The sequence below is a fragment of the Trichomycterus rosablanca genome, chromosome 26, assembly GCF_030014385.1.
Source record: "Trichomycterus rosablanca isolate fTriRos1 chromosome 26, fTriRos1.hap1, whole genome shotgun sequence".
Taxonomy (NCBI): Eukaryota; Metazoa; Chordata; class Actinopteri; order Siluriformes; family Trichomycteridae; genus Trichomycterus; species Trichomycterus rosablanca.
The window spans coordinates 14735805-14757089 of NC_086013.1; the positions used below are offsets into that span (position 1 = coordinate 14735805).

The window sequence follows — 21285 nt, forward strand, 5'->3', positions numbered from 1 at the left end:
TGCAGTTGTAAGAAAAGATTTCCTGTAGTGTTCAGTCCTGCATCTGTGACTGAAGGTCCTCTGTCAAAACACCTCCAGGGCAGTTATAATATAATAATGTATACTATATGATACATTATATTTATCATATTTTAGCTTTTATTAAATTAATGTTATTTTATTCTTTATCATTTTAAATAAAACTGTGTTTTTACTGTTCTAGATTCCAGTAGTGCGGCGCTTTACACTGGTCCAGTGTGTAATCCTGAACAACAAATGTTGATTCTAGGATTAACGTTTGCATGTTTTATTAAGTCAGTACATTTATCAGAGATTGCACCGTGACTAAGGCAGCTGTGATTCAAGCAACAACATTTAGAAATCAAGTACAGTGTGTTTTATGGCTTTCTGTTAAACATTATTCAAGAACAAGAAACATAAACGTACTAACAGAAGCCACACATAAAGCCCTTAAAAACAGAGATCTATGCTCAGTAACATTCCAGTTTAATCAGCAAATTATAGTTGTAATCAAAAAGTCCGTCAATTTTCTCTTCGAAAAACATGATGATGTATTAAGTGGTCAGCAAGGAAAAAATGATTAGAAAATATTGTTCAGTCTGTTAAAGGTACGAGCTCCCTGCTGCCGTCCACAACTGAAGAGCAAAGTAAAGAGGAACATACTTACACAGGGCTCACAATGTTCAACCAAGAACAAAAAAATAAATCACATTCTTAGCATTTTATACAACAATGTACAGTAGAATAAACCTAATTAATCAAATAATCAATACAACGAACAGCAACTCATCACCTGCTAATCAGATTTTTAGTTAGTAGAATAGGTCCGTATCAAGTGCTCTAATTTCTAATTTCAGTATAATTAGTTTATGCAGCGGGCGGCACGGTGGCTCAATGTGTAGCACTGTCGCCACACAGCAAGAAGGTCCTGGGTTCGATCCCCAGGCGGGGCGGTCCAGGTCCTTTCTGTGTGGAGTTTGCATGTTCTCCCCGTGTCTGCATGGATTTCCTCCGGGAGCTCCGGTTTCCTCCCACAGTCCAAAAACATGCTGTCGGGTTAGTTGGAGACACTGAATTGCCCTATAGTTGAATGGGTGTGTATGTGTGTGTGTCTGCCCTGCGATGGACTGAAGCCTTGTCCAGGGTGTTACTGTGTGCCTTGCGCCCATTGAAAAGCTGGGATAGGCGACCCTAAATGGATAAGCAGTTAAGAAAGTGAGTGAGTGAGGTTATGCAGCATTACAATGAATCAAAATACAAAAGCGAGTTCATACCACAAACAGAAATTAAACTTTAGTCAAAGAGCTTAATCAAAGCCCCAAACCAAAACCTTGTAGTATGTGACTGTGCAAAGGAGTAAGATACAAATCCTCCACAGCAACATGAAAACATTTATATCAAATGAAGACTAATGTAAAGGAATCTGCTACCGACTTTGTGGTGAATTGTGAAGCAATTAGTAAAATTAAGCAGGAAAATTACATGGATGATGAAAACTGTAATATGTTTTGTTTGGTCGGTTCTTAAATATTTCAAGTAAGGTGACGATTCCTTTTTCTCTGCATTATGTATAATAAAACAAAACAAAACAGCATCATCTCGATATACATTTTTACAGTGAACAGATTCATCTAACAAAGCAGAACAAAATGCAGAGATGTTTGTGTTGCTACTGTTATGGTGACGTGAACAATTTCCGAAATATCCAATTGGCTTGTGCATGATTCAATCTTAAAGCTAAAGAACAAAAAAGATCTAAAAAACACATATTGGTCATTTATCATGACCATTACACCATTAAATAATAAAAATAAAAAGTACCCGAGGTACAGCAAAATGTTCTAAATGGTTTTTACACCATAATTACACATTCATTTAAGGACAAAAACAGGACAACAGTCCAAAAATAAATTAAACATAAATCAAAAGAAAGTGCACAGCTGAAACAATAACAATAAGCTTTCATGACAAGGAAACCTTCAGGTAGAAGCTGGATGCATAACACATAAAGCAAAAGCAGGTCAGAGCAAGACGAAACAGGAGACAAGCAGCAGAAGAATGGGACGCAATCCATTCACACCTCTGTTTTGGACCAGTTTGATGATAATATAAAAATAAAAATGTAAATATAACTGTGAAAAATACAATATTAGGATGTGTGAACTAACATGGTGGTAGGATTGGGTGACATGGCAAAAAAAATCTTTGGACTATTTGTACATGACAACACGTTACGTCTAACTGTGCAACCTGTGTGGCTGTAAAACGGGGGAGTCATGATAAATTATATAAAAAATATACAGTATGTGAAATATATCAGTTCAATTATATCAGTTCAGAAAACATTTTATTTTCATTAACCCCTTTATCCTGGTCAGGGTTGCGGCAGACCAGGTTCCGCCAGGAAACATCAGGCAGGAAAACATGGACAGAGTGCAAATCTATCGCAGGGTTTCGGCCACTTCCCCTTCCCCCAGATCTAGCCAATTAGGTCTGTGTAGATGCCCAGCAGATCGATAACACCGCTGAGACTTGAACCCAGATCTCAGCAGTGGTGGGTAAGTGTAACAGATTGTCTATTCCACATGTCTGTCTACATAAAAGTCTTTTCTAAATTTCACAACCCAGTGGCGGTGTGCCTTTCTTTCAGCGTGGTGAGCAGTCCGCTGGGCAGGACGACGTAGCTTTTGCCGAGTTCCAGGCTCTGCCCACACTTGTAGAGCTCCTCCGTGGATCTGTAGCGTTGCAGCTGCCTCTCCTGTCGCCTGCACTTCTGCCGCAGCGTCTTCAGCTTCCTGCGCAGCTTCCTCAGCTTCTCCTCCAGCTGCTCCACACGCTTTTTCTGCTGCACGCTGTCCTCCACCGTGTAGTTGTGATCGCAGGAAACGAAGGCGCCGAGTCGCAGCTCCCGGTCCTCGTCTCTCACGGCAGCGGGCGGAGACTGAGCAGGACTAGAGGTTGAAACGGGAGTCGAGGGTTCTGGATTTTGGGGTTGCAGAGCCACCTCTGGTTCCTCTGGTGTGTGCACACTGGGTAAAGTCGGATTGAAGTCCGTCTCTGGAGTCAAAGCTTCTTCTAGTGGTTCAGCCTGTACGATGATGGATATGAGAGGAGTGGGATTATTTTTGTACATTGATAATCTGATACACTTTTAAATACACTTGTAAAGGACACAAACTATATGGCCAAAAGTGTGTGAGCTAACTGGACATCCAACTCCTAACATATGCATAATATTTATTTATTAGGACTTTAACATCATGTTTTACACACTTTGGTTACTTTGGATCGATGAAGAACATTTGTGAGAGCATGGACATGTCAGCCCACATAAACTGAATAACATCTCTTGGTTTCTGTACCTTTATTTTTGACGAATCAAAACTGAAAAGGGAAGGTACAGCGTTCTCCTTCAGCACCCGGTTGTTGCATTCCAGTTTGAAGCAGTCTTTGGTAAAGTGCTGTGAGCAGATGTTGCTGTACTTTGTCGGCTTGAAGTTGCTTCTCTTTATCGCAGCTACCCATTTTCCACAGATGTCCGGCCTCGCCAGCGGAAATCTACACCAGGATCAATGACACATATCGTGAATGACAAGTGGCTGTCAATGAATCCACTAGTATTATGACAATTTTAAAGGTTCAACTATAAACTCACTTAACACTGATGAAACCTGTTGCACACCATCTCTAATTGGTTAACGCATTGCCATGTCCAAGCAGGAGGATTGAATTAACTGCACTGATTTATTGAAGACGCTATCTTATTTCTCACCAAGGTGGTACTAGCTACTATTTAAACCTGCCCATGCTAATTAAACCTCATACCCATGACACATCATGTTAATATACACTGATAAGCCAAAACCTTATAACCATCCCACAAAAATGTTAATAATGCCTATTTCAAAATAATTAGTACACCTGTGTGACTCTGATAAGGGTCAAATCATTTCAGCCAGATGATAGGGTTAAGAAGTGCTCACATGGAGCTGTGGTGTGCACACGCTGACAGTGGTCTGTGAAGGGTCAAGCCACAAACCATTGACAGGTTGTTGGCAGCCAAGACTCATTAATGCCAAAAACATAAAGACTATCGCTTGGTATGGACTAAAAGAAGAGCAAATGTGACTCAAATTGAACATTGATACAGGTTATGGGAAGATGTGTCACAACGCAAAATGCATCGAACCCGGGTGTGTCTACGTTTACATTTTCAGCATTTAGCAGAAGCCTTTATCCAAAGTGACTAACAGTACTGTGACAGTATACAGTCTAAGCAATTGAGGGTCATGCTCAAGGGCCCAACAGCAGCAACCTGGAAGCTGTGGGGCATGAACCAGCGACTTTCTGATTACTAGTCCGGTACCTTAACCACTAGGCTACAACATCCCTGTCTAGGGCTGTGTAGGCCAATCAAAGTGCCCAATGAATCAAACCCATAACCCATGTCCACTGCCAAAAGCAGCAATGGTGTAAGAACTTGACATTAAAGTATTGAAAGTGGTCCGATGAATTCTGTTTTGTCCAGGATCGTGTAAATGACCAGAGACATGAACCCCATTTACCCTGGTTATACTGGCACCAGGATGCACTGTTGGATCCACCAAACAACGTCCTAGTACCAGACACCACAGGACACCTTCAAGGGTCTTGTGGAGTCCAGTGTGTAGTAAATTCATGATGCATACATAGTAAATACATTAGTACTTTAGTGTTTGGTTTCTGAGCTTTAAAACACTGGACATGTGAAGTTAGATAACAATATTTATGAATGCTAATATATAATACTGTATTTAAATATGATTATAAAATGCTGTACGCAAAATAGTGAAATGTAATATAACTATTAGTTTAAATAGAAGGCTAGGAAGTATTACTGAATCAGGTTTAATTAGAATAGAATGTAAAAAGTGCCAAACAAGCTAGCACAGGTACCAAGAAGTGCAGTATTGACGCTGGCTGAGTTCCAACGCATACTACCGTACTAAATAGTATGGCGAGTAGTTATCAGTGCTGTATTGTGCTATTCTAATTTCACATACTTTTTAGTATGCTAGTATGCAAGTATGCGACTGAAACGCAGCCTTTATAGTAAAATCACTTACTTGTGAAACGAAACGTTCTTATCTTTATGATATCGGTTTTTACATCCATACGCCGAGCACGACTGCACCATTGCAACAAGAGGAAACCGGAGGATACAGACACTATAGCAAAATGCGTTCTTTTATTTGCTTTAATTTGATTGTTTCGTTCCTTCCTTCGTCCTCTCGGTACAGCGCTGTGTAACGGTGATCTGATATTGCGCATGCGTCAAGCCGTGCGTATGCAAGTAATAGGCATTCAGGTTCTTTTCAGTGAGTCATATCAAATGACTCGGCACATCCAAAAGAGTCGATTCATTCGGCTCTCAACCGGCTCAAGGTTCAGCAGCATTATAATCAATGAGCCAAGGTTATTGATATTATACAACTACTGACTGCTTACTTACAACTACAACTACTTAGAGGGTGGCTCAGTGGGTACCACTGTCGCCTCACAGAAAGGAGGTCTTTTCTGTGTGGAGTTTGCATGTTCTCCCCGTGTCAGCGTGGGTTTCCTCCACGAGCTCCGGTTTCCTCCTACAGTCCAAAGACATGCAAGTGAGGTGAATTGGAGACACAAAATTGTCCATGACTGTGTTTGACATTGAACTTGTGGACTGATGGGTCTTAACTACTGTTTCTGTCATGAATGTAACTAAAAGTGTAAAGCATGACATAAAAATTATAAGTAAATAAATAAAAAACGACTTAGACATTTTAATCTTCATGATAATTATGACAAAAACATTATATCGTTGTAAGAGAAGCTGGGCAATAGGAGCTCAAGTGGGAACACTGAATAGGACAGGTTGCCTATTGTAAGGATGTGCGAGTGGTGAATAATGGGCCTTCTATTTTCCCAACATTATCCACCACCACAAGGATTAGACCCTAAAAAGCAGTATGATTTCAATTGTGTTGATTAATATAGTTGAGAAAAGGTATGTAAAATGAAAAGGTATGTAAAATAATTGTGCAACCACAAAGCCACACTAGTTTAAAATGTATTTTTTATATGTATGTATGTATAAAAAATTCCTAGATGATTCTTGTCAGCCTTGCAGGGCCCCTGTGGCTTTGTATCTGGCTGGTGGCTTTGTGATTGTGGTGTAAACAGGAAGCGGAGTGACAGAGCTGAACAGGAAACGTAGAGTACTAGAGACACACAAGACTAAGTCTATTTACACACAGCTACAGGTGTAAACAACACTACAAACAGAACATCTGATTTATATACAACTGGATTCTCAGGAATGATGCTCCACCTGAACTGCCCAGCAGGTAGGCTGTTAATGCTATTAAATCTATTACATATACTGTTTATAGGTACATAGGTTGTTAAAAAAAAGATTTTACTAGGATTTCTGCATTTATTAATAAAAAAAAAAAACATAAATTGGTTTTGGTTGGGATTGCATAAACATATATTTCTTGAAAAAATGCAGTTCCAAAATTATCCTATTAATTAGAACCCCAAATCTTTAGAGAAGTCACCAGCTCAGAGGTTTACATACATTTACCAGCCCAGACTAATAAAGTGTTTAATAATGTGTTATGTGTTTAATAAAGACATGATCAGTCTTACTTTTCTCAAAGCCCTTTCAAATGCAGTTATAGTCACAAGTTTTCATAAACTTGTAAAGTATTCAAATGTTATTTATTTCTGCATCTGTTCTTTTCTGTGACTGATTAAGTACACATGGTGTCCTGTTATTATTGAGCTTTGATTGTTTTGTAAAGCTTTTCTCAGTGGCTCATAATTGTGTTTTTGTAATTAACTGGGTGGAGAATATTTCTGATATTGATCTGGCCTAGTTTCACTTTGCAGGTGAAAGTGATTGCGGTGGATCTTAGAATTAAACATTACTTACAAAGTCATACCAAACTATTCTGGATGAACCACAAGGTGGAAGTATAGCACAACAATCGTTTTAATTCTTTCGTATTAGGTTTGATATACCAGGCTGAAATTTAAGCACGTGTTTTTGATTGAGAAACATACGCTTTATTAAGTTATTTAGAATAAATGTACATTGGTAGTAATAGTTGACTGCTGCTGGTAACTTCTCTGTGCCCATAGGGATAACTTGCTTGTATACAATAAACAGTAAATCATTTTCAAAGGTTTGGAACAAAGCCTGAACTCTTACTTTATGCTAAAAGATCATTTGTCTGTAAGATCAGATAATTTCCAACAACCACCAACATTATCTGCTGCTGGAACATGGGTGACTGTCCACAGTCCACAGCCAATTCGATAAGCACTAAACTTTAATTAACATTTAAGATGCTGATTTTGAAACAGTGGCTTCTTTCTTGCAGTACCAATTTAAAGCTTACTAGACAGAGTACAGCTTCTAATTTCTGTCTTTTTATTAAACAAAAAATGTAAATAATTCTTTTTCATATTAATTTTTTGTTGTAGGAACTTGGCTAAGAGACCAGTGGTACTTTTAGAGGATGCATAAATAATAATATTTACAGTAGCAACTAGTCTGTATTCAGGCAGAATTAAAATGTGGAGTAATCTATTCATACAGCACATTTCTGAAAAACAAAAGCGAAAGCAAAATTAGGAATTACAATTTGTACTGTATATACATGTGATTTTATTACTAGATCTTTTGCAAGTAATAAAAAAGTAGGACAGTCTTAAAAAGCTTCAGCTCAAAAAGATCTAGTAAACTAAGGAAGCAGAGTGTTTTTCTTGGGCGACCTATTTTACTAGCAGAACTCTTTGTAGCATCGTGTTTTCATCTGAACTAAAAATGTCACAAATCTTTAAATCCGTGCATTTTTAAACAGCCGAGTGGAATGAGGGAGATTAGCTGCTTGCTAGTGCTATTTTGGTTTATTACATATTAATTTGTGTGTCTCTATTGACATCTAATTACAGTAATACCCACCTACACCGGGGAATTAGCGCCGATAAGGCCATCAAAGAGGCGCTGTTACTGTCAGAAGGAAAAGCTGATAATTAACTGTGTTGGTGTGAAACTGCACACGCTCTGCTTAAACATGCAACATTACTCAGAAAGATCGTCGGTCTGAGCTAAAAATGAAACATTTCAGCTTGGTGGAGTTATCAGGTTATTCTCTAACATGCTTATTCAGTGTTTCAGTTCAGAAAGTGCACATGTAGGTGAGATAGAAGAAACATTTGTGGCTTTTATTAGGTAACACTGTACAAAGTACAAACGTGACATATTACAGTATGCCGGGGTCCCACGCTGTGCTGTAGGGGGATTCTCCTAGCTTTGTTGGAGGATAATAAATATCAATGCAAAATTATTCTGAATAATCAGCTGAGGAGGCACAGGGCACCATCATGGCAGTCTTGGAAATTCAGACTTCAGAATTTTTGTGATTGTTCATTTTCATGATGTACAATTTTAATTTCTTCCATTTTACTTTGGGACTTATGAAAATCAAGATCTACGTACAATAAAATTTGACTTTGTGCCATGGCCTCCTAATTCTTTATTATTTGTTATTTTGATTAGCTACATCTGATTACTTCTCTGTGCCTGTAAAATTAGGGCTTGTTTGACTGCACGCAATGTAAAGTACATAAAACAGTCACATCTTTGTCAAGTCTGGGGAAAAAAAACTCAATCTTTTGTGCTCTGTTAGGTTCAAATTGCCTGTTCCAATATCATTACAGAAAAGCTCAACCAAAGGTGATAACTTGAGTCTTCATGTTAACCTTGGGAAGAGACAAGTGTTCCATGTGCTTGTGGGTGCAGTCAGTTTAGTTCAGTTTACATGAGCACAGAGAAGTCCACAGCTATCATCAATTTCAATCACAAACAGAGAATGATACGCTACAAAGTGAAATGACGCCACAGAACATTACAGGAATAAAAGTTGCATAATCTCCTGATGCAGGACAGATGCTTTAACTGCTGGCCCATCCATTTGCTTTCTCTTTGCAGACCTGAAAAAGAATGTTTCAGCAATTGATGTGTGAGTTCTCTGTGGGTGTGTGTAATGCTCAAACAGATTACAACTAGTTAAAGAAAGAACAAAATGTTGGTTGGAATGGCCCTGTTCAGCTGTAATTGTTTGGGAGTTTTCCACACTCAAGTACCCAAGTTGTGTTTTAGCTGCTTTACACTTCAACATCTTGGACATTTTGACTAACCGATTGCTAACTGAAATGCTGTAGGATTGCTAGGACGCCTCTAAGTGCAAATTAACCAGTAAATGTGAGGCACTTGAACGCTACACGAATGAAAAATGTTGAATCGCTAAACACAAACATTAAAGTTTGAATTTCACAGCAAATTGCACATTATACAGAAAAAGTCTCGTTTCATGGTCAGTGACGTGATTTTCACAACTTTGAATTAGCTAGGCCCTTACTTATAGGATTCGATGTCTGTGTGATTGTTGGTTCTTAATAAAAGCATCGCACCAATAATCTTCATCCAACATTATTTCTGCAGTAGTAGTATGACCTCTGTGTGCCACTGGTCTTGTGATCTGTCATGACATTGACTTTTAAACAGGAAAGGCTGTTGTAACTGTTTCTCTAGAGGTTGTGTTATACCGTATTTTTACACTGTGAGTGATTTTACATGTTTTTGTGCAGCGGTTGTGCACACAATATGACCAAAAGCTGACATCCATCGGTAATTAGCTGATTTATATTATGGTTAGGTGTTCCAGCCACACCTTAGAATTTCAGTCATTCTGATGTAAACTTGGTTTTGTACTTTGTATTACTTGTGTGTAAATGTGCCGTAAATCAGTTACACCTCAGCTGAAGCTCACGGACAAATGACGACTTGTTGCTTGCAACTGGAATTTATTATTCAGTCAATAATGGCAGGTCACCCAGAGGTGCTGTCAGACAATGGGCGTCTACATACAGACATGATTGGCTGTGTCTGCGGGAGGATGGTAGAAAACCCTAAATGAATTGGCGTCTGTCCTGTTTTATTTTACATTACTGATTACCTTCACGGTCCCTACACGATTATTATCACTATTTGTTTTACATTTCTCTATTATGTCTGAATAGAAGGTCTTCATATGTTATATTTCCTGTCTGAATAGAAGGTCTTCATATGTGTTTATTTCCTGTCTGAGTAGAAGGTCTTTGTGTTAATTTATGCGTTTTCTGGTCAAATTGAAAAGTGAGAAGTGATAAAACTGGGCAACAATCATCAAACCTGTTGCTTTAAAGTGACACTTCAGGAAATAACTGAGGAAGTGAAAGAAGGTTTAGGTGTACCAAAGTTAGTATTAGCGACACTGGAGTTCAAATAATTTTAATATTTTTATATATTCAGGGTAGGGAAGCATGGTGGCACCACATGGTTGGCACCAGGGACTCTGGATTTCTCCCACCCCAGAAAATCATGCCCGCAGGTTGGACACATTTAACTGCCCACTGTGAATGAGTAAGTGTGTGATGTCCCATGACGGAGGTTTGGAGAGACAAATCTTTCCCTCTGAAGATCTTTTTCAGTTCCTTTTATTCTTGTTATGCCAAGTGCCAGTCTGTGTTGTATTTCCTGGCTGCTGGATCGTTTGCTGTTAATAAATGATCCATGTAGGCAAGAGCTGTCCACCACTTCAAATGTTCCAGTAATAGTAAATCTAGCGGGCTTTCCTGTTGTCATTTGTTTGCAAGGCCAAAATTTCAGTTCCTGTAGGGTGAATCAATGTTTAAGTGAAACTCCAGAGACAAAAAGTCATTTGTTTTGTTTTTGTTGTTAGCATAACTGTGGCAGTATTGGTGGTTGGAGAAGGAGGAACAGTATATCTGCATCCAATTTGCATAGTTCCTATTTAACTGAGGACCACAGTACTAAATGAGTGATGGGTTACGCAGAAATGGTCTGACTCAGGTTGAGATTCAGGTTGAAGTCTTGCTGGCTTCGTCTGCTTCTGCCGGTGGGCTACAGTCGACAGATCTGGGCTGAAACGTTCCGTTTCTTCTCACATTCAGGTCCTTCCTGTGCCACTAAGCCTCTGGGCATGAAAAGAGTTTTGAAAAGCCAGTTATTTGGGTTAGTCACACCATACTACAGGCTTCCAAGTACGTCCATTTCGAATTAAATTGAAAAATGGACGCATTTATGAGAAAGAAGAGTAAAAGTCTTGCATAAAATAATTTTTACAGGAACACTAAGCCATGATCTTTTCGAGATCTTTTCAGAAAAACCGAGGCATAAATATTGAAATATATTAATTTGAAAAGCAAAAAAAAGCTATTTTTAAGGCTCTATAAATCACAATGGGGAGACAATGGGGCTCCAGGGGCATTATTATAGTGTGGGGGATTTTACTGGCATGGTTTGGGCAACTGCAAATCAAAACAATATTATTAAACATTTTCTTTTGTATATGTGTTTTCCCCTGAACTATTCCTTTAAGGATAGACTTGTATGGAGTACTTGCATCATGTATAGGCTGCTATAAGGCTGATAACAGGTCTGAGTGTCCAGTAATTTATGCTATACTCAGGAAAGGTTAATGAATACCTTTTTACTCTATCATTTTATTTTTTGCTCAATCCTGTCTTTCTTCTATGGCCTTGACAGACGCAAATCACGCCACAAGCAGACTGGTAATCACAGTTTGCCCTCATCATGGCTTTGTCTGCTCTTGTTTGGGGCGACAGCTTGTTATCATGGTGTAAAATATACGTCTTGTAATGCCCGAAAAACACCAATACGGGCAATTTAGTGGGCAAGTCTTTTCCACTGAGCTAACAATACTTGCATGGTTGTGTAACACAGGACGAGACTTTTAGTTCTGTGCTTGAGGAAAAAATAGACAAAGGATTCATGGTACAGTGGTGTAAAAGTAAATGCCCCCTTTTTAAATGCTTATGTTCCGCCTTGAAATTTAAATAAGTTTTCCAGTTCTTTTTGTGACAGTAATTGGAACACACACACACACAGACACACACACACAGACACACACACACACACACACACACACTCAACTCAAACTCAAAAGAAGCTTTATTGGCATGACAAATAAGGACATTCGTATTGCCAAAGCAAGTTACAGGGAAATATAAAAATAAAAATAAGAAAGAACAAATATATACAGAACAGTTACATGTGCAAAAAATTATAAAATAGAATAAAATATTAATAAAAACAGTGCAAAATAATAACAATAAAAATTATAATATTTACATTAATGAGGTAGAAAAACGATAAGTTTACACACACACACACACACACACACACACACACACACACCCACTCACCCCCCCACACACACACACACACACACACACACACACACACCCACTCACCCACACACACACACACACACACACACACACACACACACACACACACACACACACACACACACACACACACAGGGTGAGTGGCTTCCCTCTTGCTTGGCAGCCTAAAAGCCTGAGGTAGAAAAAGCTTGACTAACAGTTCCATCCATGATCCAGCAGTTTCTTTTAAATGATTCCTTTTAGATTTTAGATCCACTGTTGGTGAAATACGACACTACTAGCACTTCCAACCAAAACTGACCAAATATGGATCAAATAGTGACTCCACCCATGTTTTAAATATATTTTCTGTGTGTGTGTGTGTGTGTGCATAGTTGTATTGATAGTTATATGTAGTAGTTACATAGTGTATGTATATATATATATATATATATATATATATATATATATATATATATATATATATATATATATATATATATATATACAGTGTATCACAAAAGTGAGTACACCCCTCACATTTCTGCAAATATTTCATTATATCTTTTCATGGGACAACACTATAGAAATAAAACTTGGATATAACTTAGAGTAGTCAGTGTACAACTTGTATAGCAGTGTAGATTTACTGTCTTCTGAAAATAACTCAACACACAGCCATTAATGTCTAAATAGCTGGCAACATAAGTGAGTACACCCCACAGTGAACATGTCCAAATTGTGCCCAAAGTGTCAATATTTTGTGTGACCACCATTATTATCCAGCACTGCCTTAACCCTCCTGGGCATGGAATTCACCAGAGCTGCACAGGTTGCTACTGGAATCCTCTTCCACTCCTCCATGATGACATCACGGAGCTGGTGGATGTTAGACACCTTGAACTCCTCCACCTTCCACTTGAGGATGCGCCACAGGTGCTCAATTGGGTTTAGTCCATCACCTTTACCTTCAGCTTCCTCAGCAAGGCAGTTGTCATCTTGGAGGTTGTGTTTGGGGTCGTTATCCTGTTGGAAAACTGCCATGAGGCCCAGTTTTTGAAGGGAGGGGATCATGCTCTGTTTCAGAATGTCACAGTACATGTTGGAAGTCATGTTTCCCTCAATGAACTGCAGCTCCCCAGTGCCAGCAACACTCATGCAGCCCAAGACCATGATGCTACCACCACCATGCTTGACTGTAGGCAAGATACAGTTGTCTTGGTACTTCTCACCAGGGCGCCGCCACACATGCTGGACACCATCTGAGCCAAACAAGTTTATCTTGGTCTCGTCAGACCACAGGGCATTCCAGTAATCCATGTTCTTGGACTGCTTGTCTTCAGCAAACTGTTTGCGGGCTTTCTTGTGCATCAGCTTCCTTCTGGGATGACGACCATGCAGACCGAGTTGATGCAGTGTGCGGCGTATGGTCTGAGCACTGACAGGCTGACCTCCCACGTCTTCAACCTCTGCAGCAATGCTGGCAGCACTCATGTGTCTATTTTTTAAAGCCAACCTCTGGATATGACGCCGAACACGTGGACTCAACTTCTTTGGTCGACCCTGGCGAAGCCTGTTCCGAGTGAAACCTGTCCTGGAAAACCGCTGTATGACCTTGGCCACCATGCTGTAGCTCAGTTTCAGGGTGTTAGCAATCTTCTTATAGCCCAGGCCATCTTTGTGGAGAGCAACAATTCTATTTCTCACATCCTCAGAGAGTTCTTTGCCATGAGGTGCCATGTTGAATATCCAGTGGCCAGTATGAGAGAATTGTACCCAAAACACCAGATTTAACAGCCCTGCTCCCCATTTACACCTGGGACCTTGACACATGACACCAGGGAGGGACAACGACACATTTGGGCACAATTTGGACATGTTCACTGTGGGGTGTACTCACTTATGTTGCCAGCTATTTAGACATTAATGGCTGTGTGTTGAGTTATTTTCAGAAGACAGTAAATCTACACTGCTATACAAGCTGTACACTGACTACTCTAAGTTATATCCAAGTTTCATGTCTATAGTGTTGTCCCATGAAAAGATATAATAAAATATTTGCAGAAATGTGAGGGGTGTACTCACTTTTGTGATACACTGTATATATACATACAAAACTTACAATAACATTACATTACATTAACTATCAAGAACAAATGACATCTCTTTTCTACATAGTCAACTTTTGATGAATTTTTCCCAGCGTGGTACCAACTTTTGATGTTTTTGGTTGAGCGTGTAGCCACTTATGCATCGCTGCTTTCACATCATCATCACATGAAAATCTTCTTCCCCTTAAAGCTTCTTTAAGCGTCCAAAATGGTGGAAATCAGATTACTACTCCTCCCACCCCCATTTTGAAGATCCCTTGTATATTAAATATATATAAAAAATATTTGCTCTAAATCTATTCTATTCTGGACCACTAAAGTGGTGAAACTGAAAGTAAAACAGAAAGCGGCCCAGCGCTGCTGTGTTGTGAACACTAACCTCTTACCTTTCAGTATGGATAAACCACAAATTAAAAGCAGAGACACACTGTATAGCTTTAGTATGTGGACACCACTCCTAATGCTTGAGTTCAGGGATTTCCATACAAATGATCTTTTGACTGAATGGGCACAAATTCCCACAGACAGAATTCAAAGTCTCCTAGTGACAGTTATTTCAGCAGGATAATGTGCCTGGCTACACTGCAAAAATGATTCAGGAACGGAGTTCAGGGTGTTGACTTGGCCTCCAAATTTGATCGAGCATCTTTAGAATGTGCTTGACAAACAAGTCCAATCCCTGGAGGCCCCACCTGGCAACTTACAGGGCTTAAAGGTCATGTACATTTGCTCATGCGTTGATTTGCTCATAAGTAGTTTCCTAGGCATAAATATTATTCCTTCAAAATAATATATCTTTATTAATTAACAATAAATAATGATTGTAGATTGCACAAGAACCCCAAGACTGAAGTGCTTATCCACACAGGGAATGAATGGACTGGACAAATGAGATCAGTGCCGGCTCAGGCCAAGAGGGGCTGATGTCATTGTATCTGATAACAGCTTTCAGATGTGAGTTAGCACTCTGCGGCCAGCACAACCAGGACTTATTCCATTACACATCGCGCAGGCATCGGTCTGCCTGCCAAATACCCTCCCAGTGATGTCACGCTCAAGCGTGTGGGCTTCTAGAGGACAGCGTCGTATAGCTCATCAGTGCCAGGGTGCCATTTGCTGTGGCCAGTGGGCGTGTTGCAAAAACTCAACACGCACCAGTGACAGAGAGCGCTTTATACAGGCTTTATCCAGATATCTTTAAAGAAAAAAAACACTCACGTTACAGGACTAAACTGCTTCCTAAAGCTGGTAATGAACACTTTCTGTAGCTGGAGATTTAACATTTGGTTTCGTCAACACTGCCGTGTTTATACATGACTCAGCTGTAGAATAACCTTTGCAGCTGACACCTTTTGCAGAATGATTAATCTCTTCATGTCCGTACGAGCCGAGTCCTGTCCCTCGCTAATTGAAGCTCATTTCGCCAGGGTGCTCACGGTCCAGTTAGGGTTACCCTTGGAAACTGAGAAAATATTTGGGTAAACCCAATACGCAGCTCGGCCCGCGTTAAACCTCCCCGTGCTTTGCTAAAGACCAAACTCTCTCTTTAAAAGCATGATGTAATTGCCAGAGACTTGACTTAATCAATGCTGTGAACACAAACAGGGAGATGGATTCACGTCCCGGGCGCACAGGCTTTACCTATGAGGGCGGCACGGGTCGTGATTAAAGCACGTTTATGAGCCGCCACTTGAAGGCTTTTGTCGCGATAATGCTATAGGGACATGCTTAACTGGTCCCAGTTAAGAACCACAGCATGTCAGAGAGGTTGATAACCTCAGAATTAAGTACTCAGTAACTTTCATTGGTTACATATGGATCTGGTTCTGATAAAAGGGTGGATCTGATAGAGAAGAGATGTTTTAGGTTCTTGTTTTGATGAGGCATGTTTTTATACTGTTAGCACTATTGTTTTGTTCGGCTTTGGATCATTGGGATATTAAACCTTTAGATTACACTCAAGCACAATTTGTAAACATTAAAATAATTTTATAAAATTCTGTGTCATTTGTTTATTCTAAATTATTAGATCAGGTATCCAAGAAAAGTGAATTCAGAAATACTTTCATGCCACCACCAACAGTGAACACTTAAACGGTATTTGACCTTATTATTTACTCTGATAACTCAGAAAGAGTTAAATTTTTGTCACTGAATATTTATTCTAAATATTTTGTTTGTACCTCTTTCCAAACTCTCAATCATGTTATAAGATAAGATAAGATAAGATAAGATAGCCTTTTATTATCCCACGGGGAAATTTGTAGTGTTACAGCAGCTTTCAAGAATACAAAAAATAGAAAATTACAAAATGTTTACATGTATGTACACATATACTAAATAGTAAGAATATGTAAAAATTACAAAAATATAAACAGTATTTATAGAGGAAGTTAAACCAAATATTGCAGTTATCAATATTTTTCCACTTAAAACCTCTCTAAACTGTAACAGAGACCAGCCGAGGCAGGTTTAGGATGCAAATGCAAGTTTTATTTGAGTAAAAACAAGTTCAAACAATCCAAAATCGTGGTCAGTGTTAAGGCTGTGGTCAGGCAACTTACAAACAGGTTTAACAAGGCAAAGCAAACTGAAGATACAAACAGCCTAAAGCGAGTTATGGTCAAAACATTGTGACTTTACACCTTACTTTAAACTGAATTTAAACACAAAAGCGGTTTAAACAGAGAAACATGAGGAGAAGAATAATCTCAAAACAGGTGAACTTAATTAATATAATTAGCAGAACACAAAATGGCTGGAAAACACAAAAACCAAGGCTGAAACTCGGGAGACTGAAAATAGATGGTAAATTGGAAATGGGGATTCAAGTTGTGATCGGTGTGAAGAACTATCATAAAGCTCATTTACCTGCTCCATGGTTAATATTTGTTAAATCATTGCACCTTTAGTGTCTGTTCCAAGTACGGATAAACAGGAGGGTTGAATCATCATTTAAAAGACATCTTGTATGTATGTTTAAGGTACTAAAATGATATACCATAATGACAAAATGTTAATTGAATCAGAATCAGCTTAAGGAGGAGCTCATGTTTTGATTTAAGGCTGATATTTATTAACAGGATACAATAATAAAAGTACTGCAGCCTTTATACCAAACTCCCTCTTTTGTACCTGGAGTGATTTTTGAAATCCCAGCCCTCTTTGTACAGCTCTACATCAGGAAAAGCTTTTGTTTTCACATGAAGCTGCAAGGAAAAACAGCAACACAGTACAAGTACTGTTGGCACTAAACAGCTGGCACTGAAAGTCATCTGACCTGTTATAGGAGTTGCTCATAACTGCCATTTCAGATAATGAGCGGGAGGCATGCAGGCCGGCGCGGTGCACAGTCGTTGTTAAGGCCTGTTACGCTGGTACATGAAACACCCCACCCCGAATCTGGCTTTGTGTTAAGGCTGAGGGATGGGCTTGATTCATTTGTGTTTGACATCTGCAAAGCCTGCACTCTTTAAACTGAGCTCTTTAATGACAGGCAGAAATGTTTATAAAATTTCTCTTCCTTTATCTATGCAAATAAAATTAATCCTACAGGTTCATCAGGTTGAGAGGCACCGCAGCTCATTCACCTGGCAGCTGAGGCATGGTATTGATAACAGGAAGACTAGAGGAGGATGTTTAAAATAAAAACTACAGTCATAAATTAAGTTTAAAACAGCTTTTACAAAACCTGATTTAATAACAAATAAAGTAGGGAAATCATAAACTAATTAAAGTAAAAAAATAATGTTTGTGTCTGTTACAGAACAATTAATGTACAAAAAGTAGTTAGCAGACGCTTGAATCCAAATACAATCTGGAAAGGAGCATTAAGGTCCTTGATTAGGGGCCCAACAGTGGCAACCAGTGGTAGGGTTTGAACCAGCAACCTTATAATAACTAGTCCAGTGCCTTAACTGCTGAGCTACAGCAGTTTATGTAAATGCACTTATGTAATAACATTATTTAACAAATTACAAATAAATATATTACTTCAGACACATTTTCTTTGCAGTTTTATTTTTTAACAGCTTATATCAATATCAATTCCAAGTTTGATTATTTCTGGCCAATCAGCATGGCTAGTGCTGAACAGTGGGTAAAACTGGTCTTACTGGTGCAACACACGTGCTAATCCGTCTGTTCTCTGATACAGCCCAAACAAGATAATTTATATACGGCTTGAGTATTTAGACTCAAAGGAAGCAGTTGAGCAGACCATTAAAGGGTTACCTTTGCAGAATTAATGGCCAGTTGGCTAGCTAACTCATCTTAGTAGCGTTAGGCCATGCCGGCATGTCATTTCTTTTTATGCATTACTTGATAAGCATATGTAATTGTCATGTTGATTTAGGATATGTAATTTTTAATGGTTGGAACAAAACTGGAAGCACACAGTTCACATGTTCTTTGGCACCTTGAACCGTGGCACTTAGTGTTTTCTCTCTGCTACAATCCTGCCAAATTTTAATTTGTGTATTAGGGTTCCTGATAGTTATACAGATTTGATTGCATTTGCACTTTTAATTGCATATTGTTTTTAACAATTCTTGAGATATTTTACTTTATACCTTATTAATAAAAACAATTAAATATTTAAATGCATCTTTCAGGACATTGTATAACTTTTTACATCGCCAAATTAATAATCTAAGTTGAAATGGTTTTGTTCTATCATATTGTCAGAAAACCAGCAATAAACAGTTAAAAAGCTTTTTAATAAGAAATTGATGTGTTCCAATTTTTATCACACACAAAAAATTAGTTGCAAAAATCAGTTTTAAAGACCGCAATGACAGACATGTTGATGCATTCATTCCATTTTGAAATCTGTACATTAAATCTTGTATGCTGTATTTTTAGCTAACCAGATCCTGTGTACTCGGATTGTCGTGAGGTAAATTTGTAATCTACGTGGTGGAGCAGAGAGACGTGTATGACCTTGATTCATCCTAACGTTTCCTTTCAGGATGCTTTTGATAAGCTCATGTGTGCCAAATCGGATTAGATTATAGATTAGAGCTTCTTAGCTGTTTCTCTCAACACGCTTGTCCTCATTGTTCTGTCATTCATTCAGTCTGCTAGTTTTTTTTACTGCCGTGTCCACGCTGCCATCATTTGCCTGGAATGCCAATATAGACGTTATCTGATGCAACCCAGTAAAATTTTCCAGCGTATCGGGTGCAATCTGTGTCTCTTCTTAAATCATCCTGGGTTTGTTTGCATATGCCAAGACGTTCACAATTTGATGCACATCAGTTGCCAGATGACAGTTGCGTCATTTGTTTGAAGAGAAACGTTCTGCACTGTTAACTGGAATGCTAACATAAAAAAGTAATCGTTTACTTATTTATTTATTTATTTATTTATAGTAGAACAGAAATAATAGCTGTCACACAAATATTTGTGCATTCACTTAAACTCCAGGATCATTTCTGACCTAAATAAAACCCACAGAGTCTGTAGCTAAAATCTTAAACTGCCTCTAAACACAGAATGTTAACTATTAAGCAATCTACGTATAAAAAACAAGTAACTAAAACATCTCTACACATTTACTCTATAGCTATCGAAATATAGATATAATTAGATGTGCTTACTTTTTTTTTTTTTTATCTATTTTTCCCCCCAATTTTTCTCCCCTATTCTAGTCGTGTCCAATTACCCTGATTGTGTCCTCTATACTGATTCGACCCTTCACTGCTGACTGAGGGTGTCTCTCAACTGACTTGCGCCCCCTCCGGTACGCAATCAGTACAGACTGCATTTTTCACCTGCACGAGTTGAGTTAATACACTAATGGACGCTGTGTACGGAGGGTCACACCCCCATCAGCATTATTCCTCAGCCCTGTGCAGGCGCCATCAGTCAGCCTGCAGGGGCCGCATTTGTACCAGTTATGAGGACCTATGATCCGACTCTCTAACCCTGAACAACAGTCAATCGTTGTTCATGCTGCGGCCCAACCCATTCGGAGAGGTAGAGTCAAGATTCGATGCGATGCATTCAGAACCCCAACTCTGGTGCACTAGCGTACTTTACCGCTGTGCCACCTGAGCGGCTTAGATGTGCTTACTTAAAAATGCCTTCACATTATTTAAAAATACCCCAGTAGCAGGCTAGCTAGCTAACAGTAAATAAACAATGTTAACTTCCATAATTTTAGTACATTTTAAGCTTATTTCACACATATTCTGTTTATTTTAAGTAAATCTTATATTAAGGCTCTCTGGTGGTGCAGCAGTTCACTGCTATTGCCCACCTAGGTCCAAATTCAAGTCTCAGCGGTGCTGTAGACTAGTTGGGCACCTACACAGACACGATTGTCTGTGTCTGTTAGAAGGAAGAGGAGAAGGGATTCCTTATTACTGCTGCGACTGTGGCCTCTTCTGGCTGGTTAAAGGCGCCTGCACAGAGATGGTGAATAATGGAGAGCAGTGCGTGACTCTCTGTACACGATCCTGCTCTCTGTGTGAACCCTTCTCAAGCATAAAATCTAAAAATATCATTTATTAAATTATATAATAATAATAATAGATTTATACAAAGCAAGCTAAACACAGTTATTCTTGTTCCAAACTGCATACAAGTCTACTAAAAAGTAAGTAAAATTAATACAAAATTAATGACACATTATTATTATTTTTACACACAACTTGGTTTAAGAATGTGGTTTACGACATCCTAGCATAACAGCTACCAAAATGCTGATAAACTTGCTTGCATTTGTCAAGGGTAAAAAGGAAATGGAATTTTAGTGTCTCATTCTTGATTTGTATCATTATTTTCTCAGTGATGATGTTTGAAGTAGCTAAATGACTTATTATGTTAAAATTATATTAAAGCAGCTTCCTGTTAACAAAATAGTTTAGATTTAAGTAATATTTATAAA

At 38.7% G+C, this 21285-nt stretch overlaps 1 protein-coding gene across 1 annotated transcript; it reads right to left on the reverse strand.

The window, feature by feature from the left end:
* Positions 1-1984: 1984 nt before the first annotated feature.
* On the reverse strand, positions 1985-5231 carry thap1 (THAP domain containing, apoptosis associated protein 1). Its single transcript, XM_062988950.1, has 3 exons — positions 5106-5231; positions 3363-3558; positions 1985-3088 (listed from the first exon to the last, which is right to left on the reverse strand). The coding sequence occupies exons 1-3, from the start codon at positions 5174-5176 to the stop codon at positions 2618-2620; spliced, it is 738 nt and encodes a 245-aa protein (XP_062845020.1). The 5' UTR covers positions 5177-5231; the 3' UTR covers positions 1985-2617.
* Between the last annotated feature and the right edge of the window lie 16054 nt (positions 5232-21285).

What these genes read in the sequence shown, in the direction of transcription:
- thap1 (XM_062988950.1), bottom strand. Translation starts at nt 5,176, where the DNA reads ATGGTGCAGTCGTGCTCGGCGTATGGATGTAAAAACCGATATCATAAA. An exon ending in AAGAACGTTTCGTTTCACAA is followed by an intron (nt 3,559 to 5,105) that starts GTAAGTGATTTT and finishes ATCCTGGTGTAG; the next exon opens with ATTTCCGCTGGCGAGGCCGG. An exon ending in TTGATTCGTCAAAAATAAAG is followed by an intron (nt 3,089 to 3,362) that starts GTACAGAAACCA and finishes ATCATCGTACAG; the next exon opens with GCTGAACCACTAGAAGAAGC.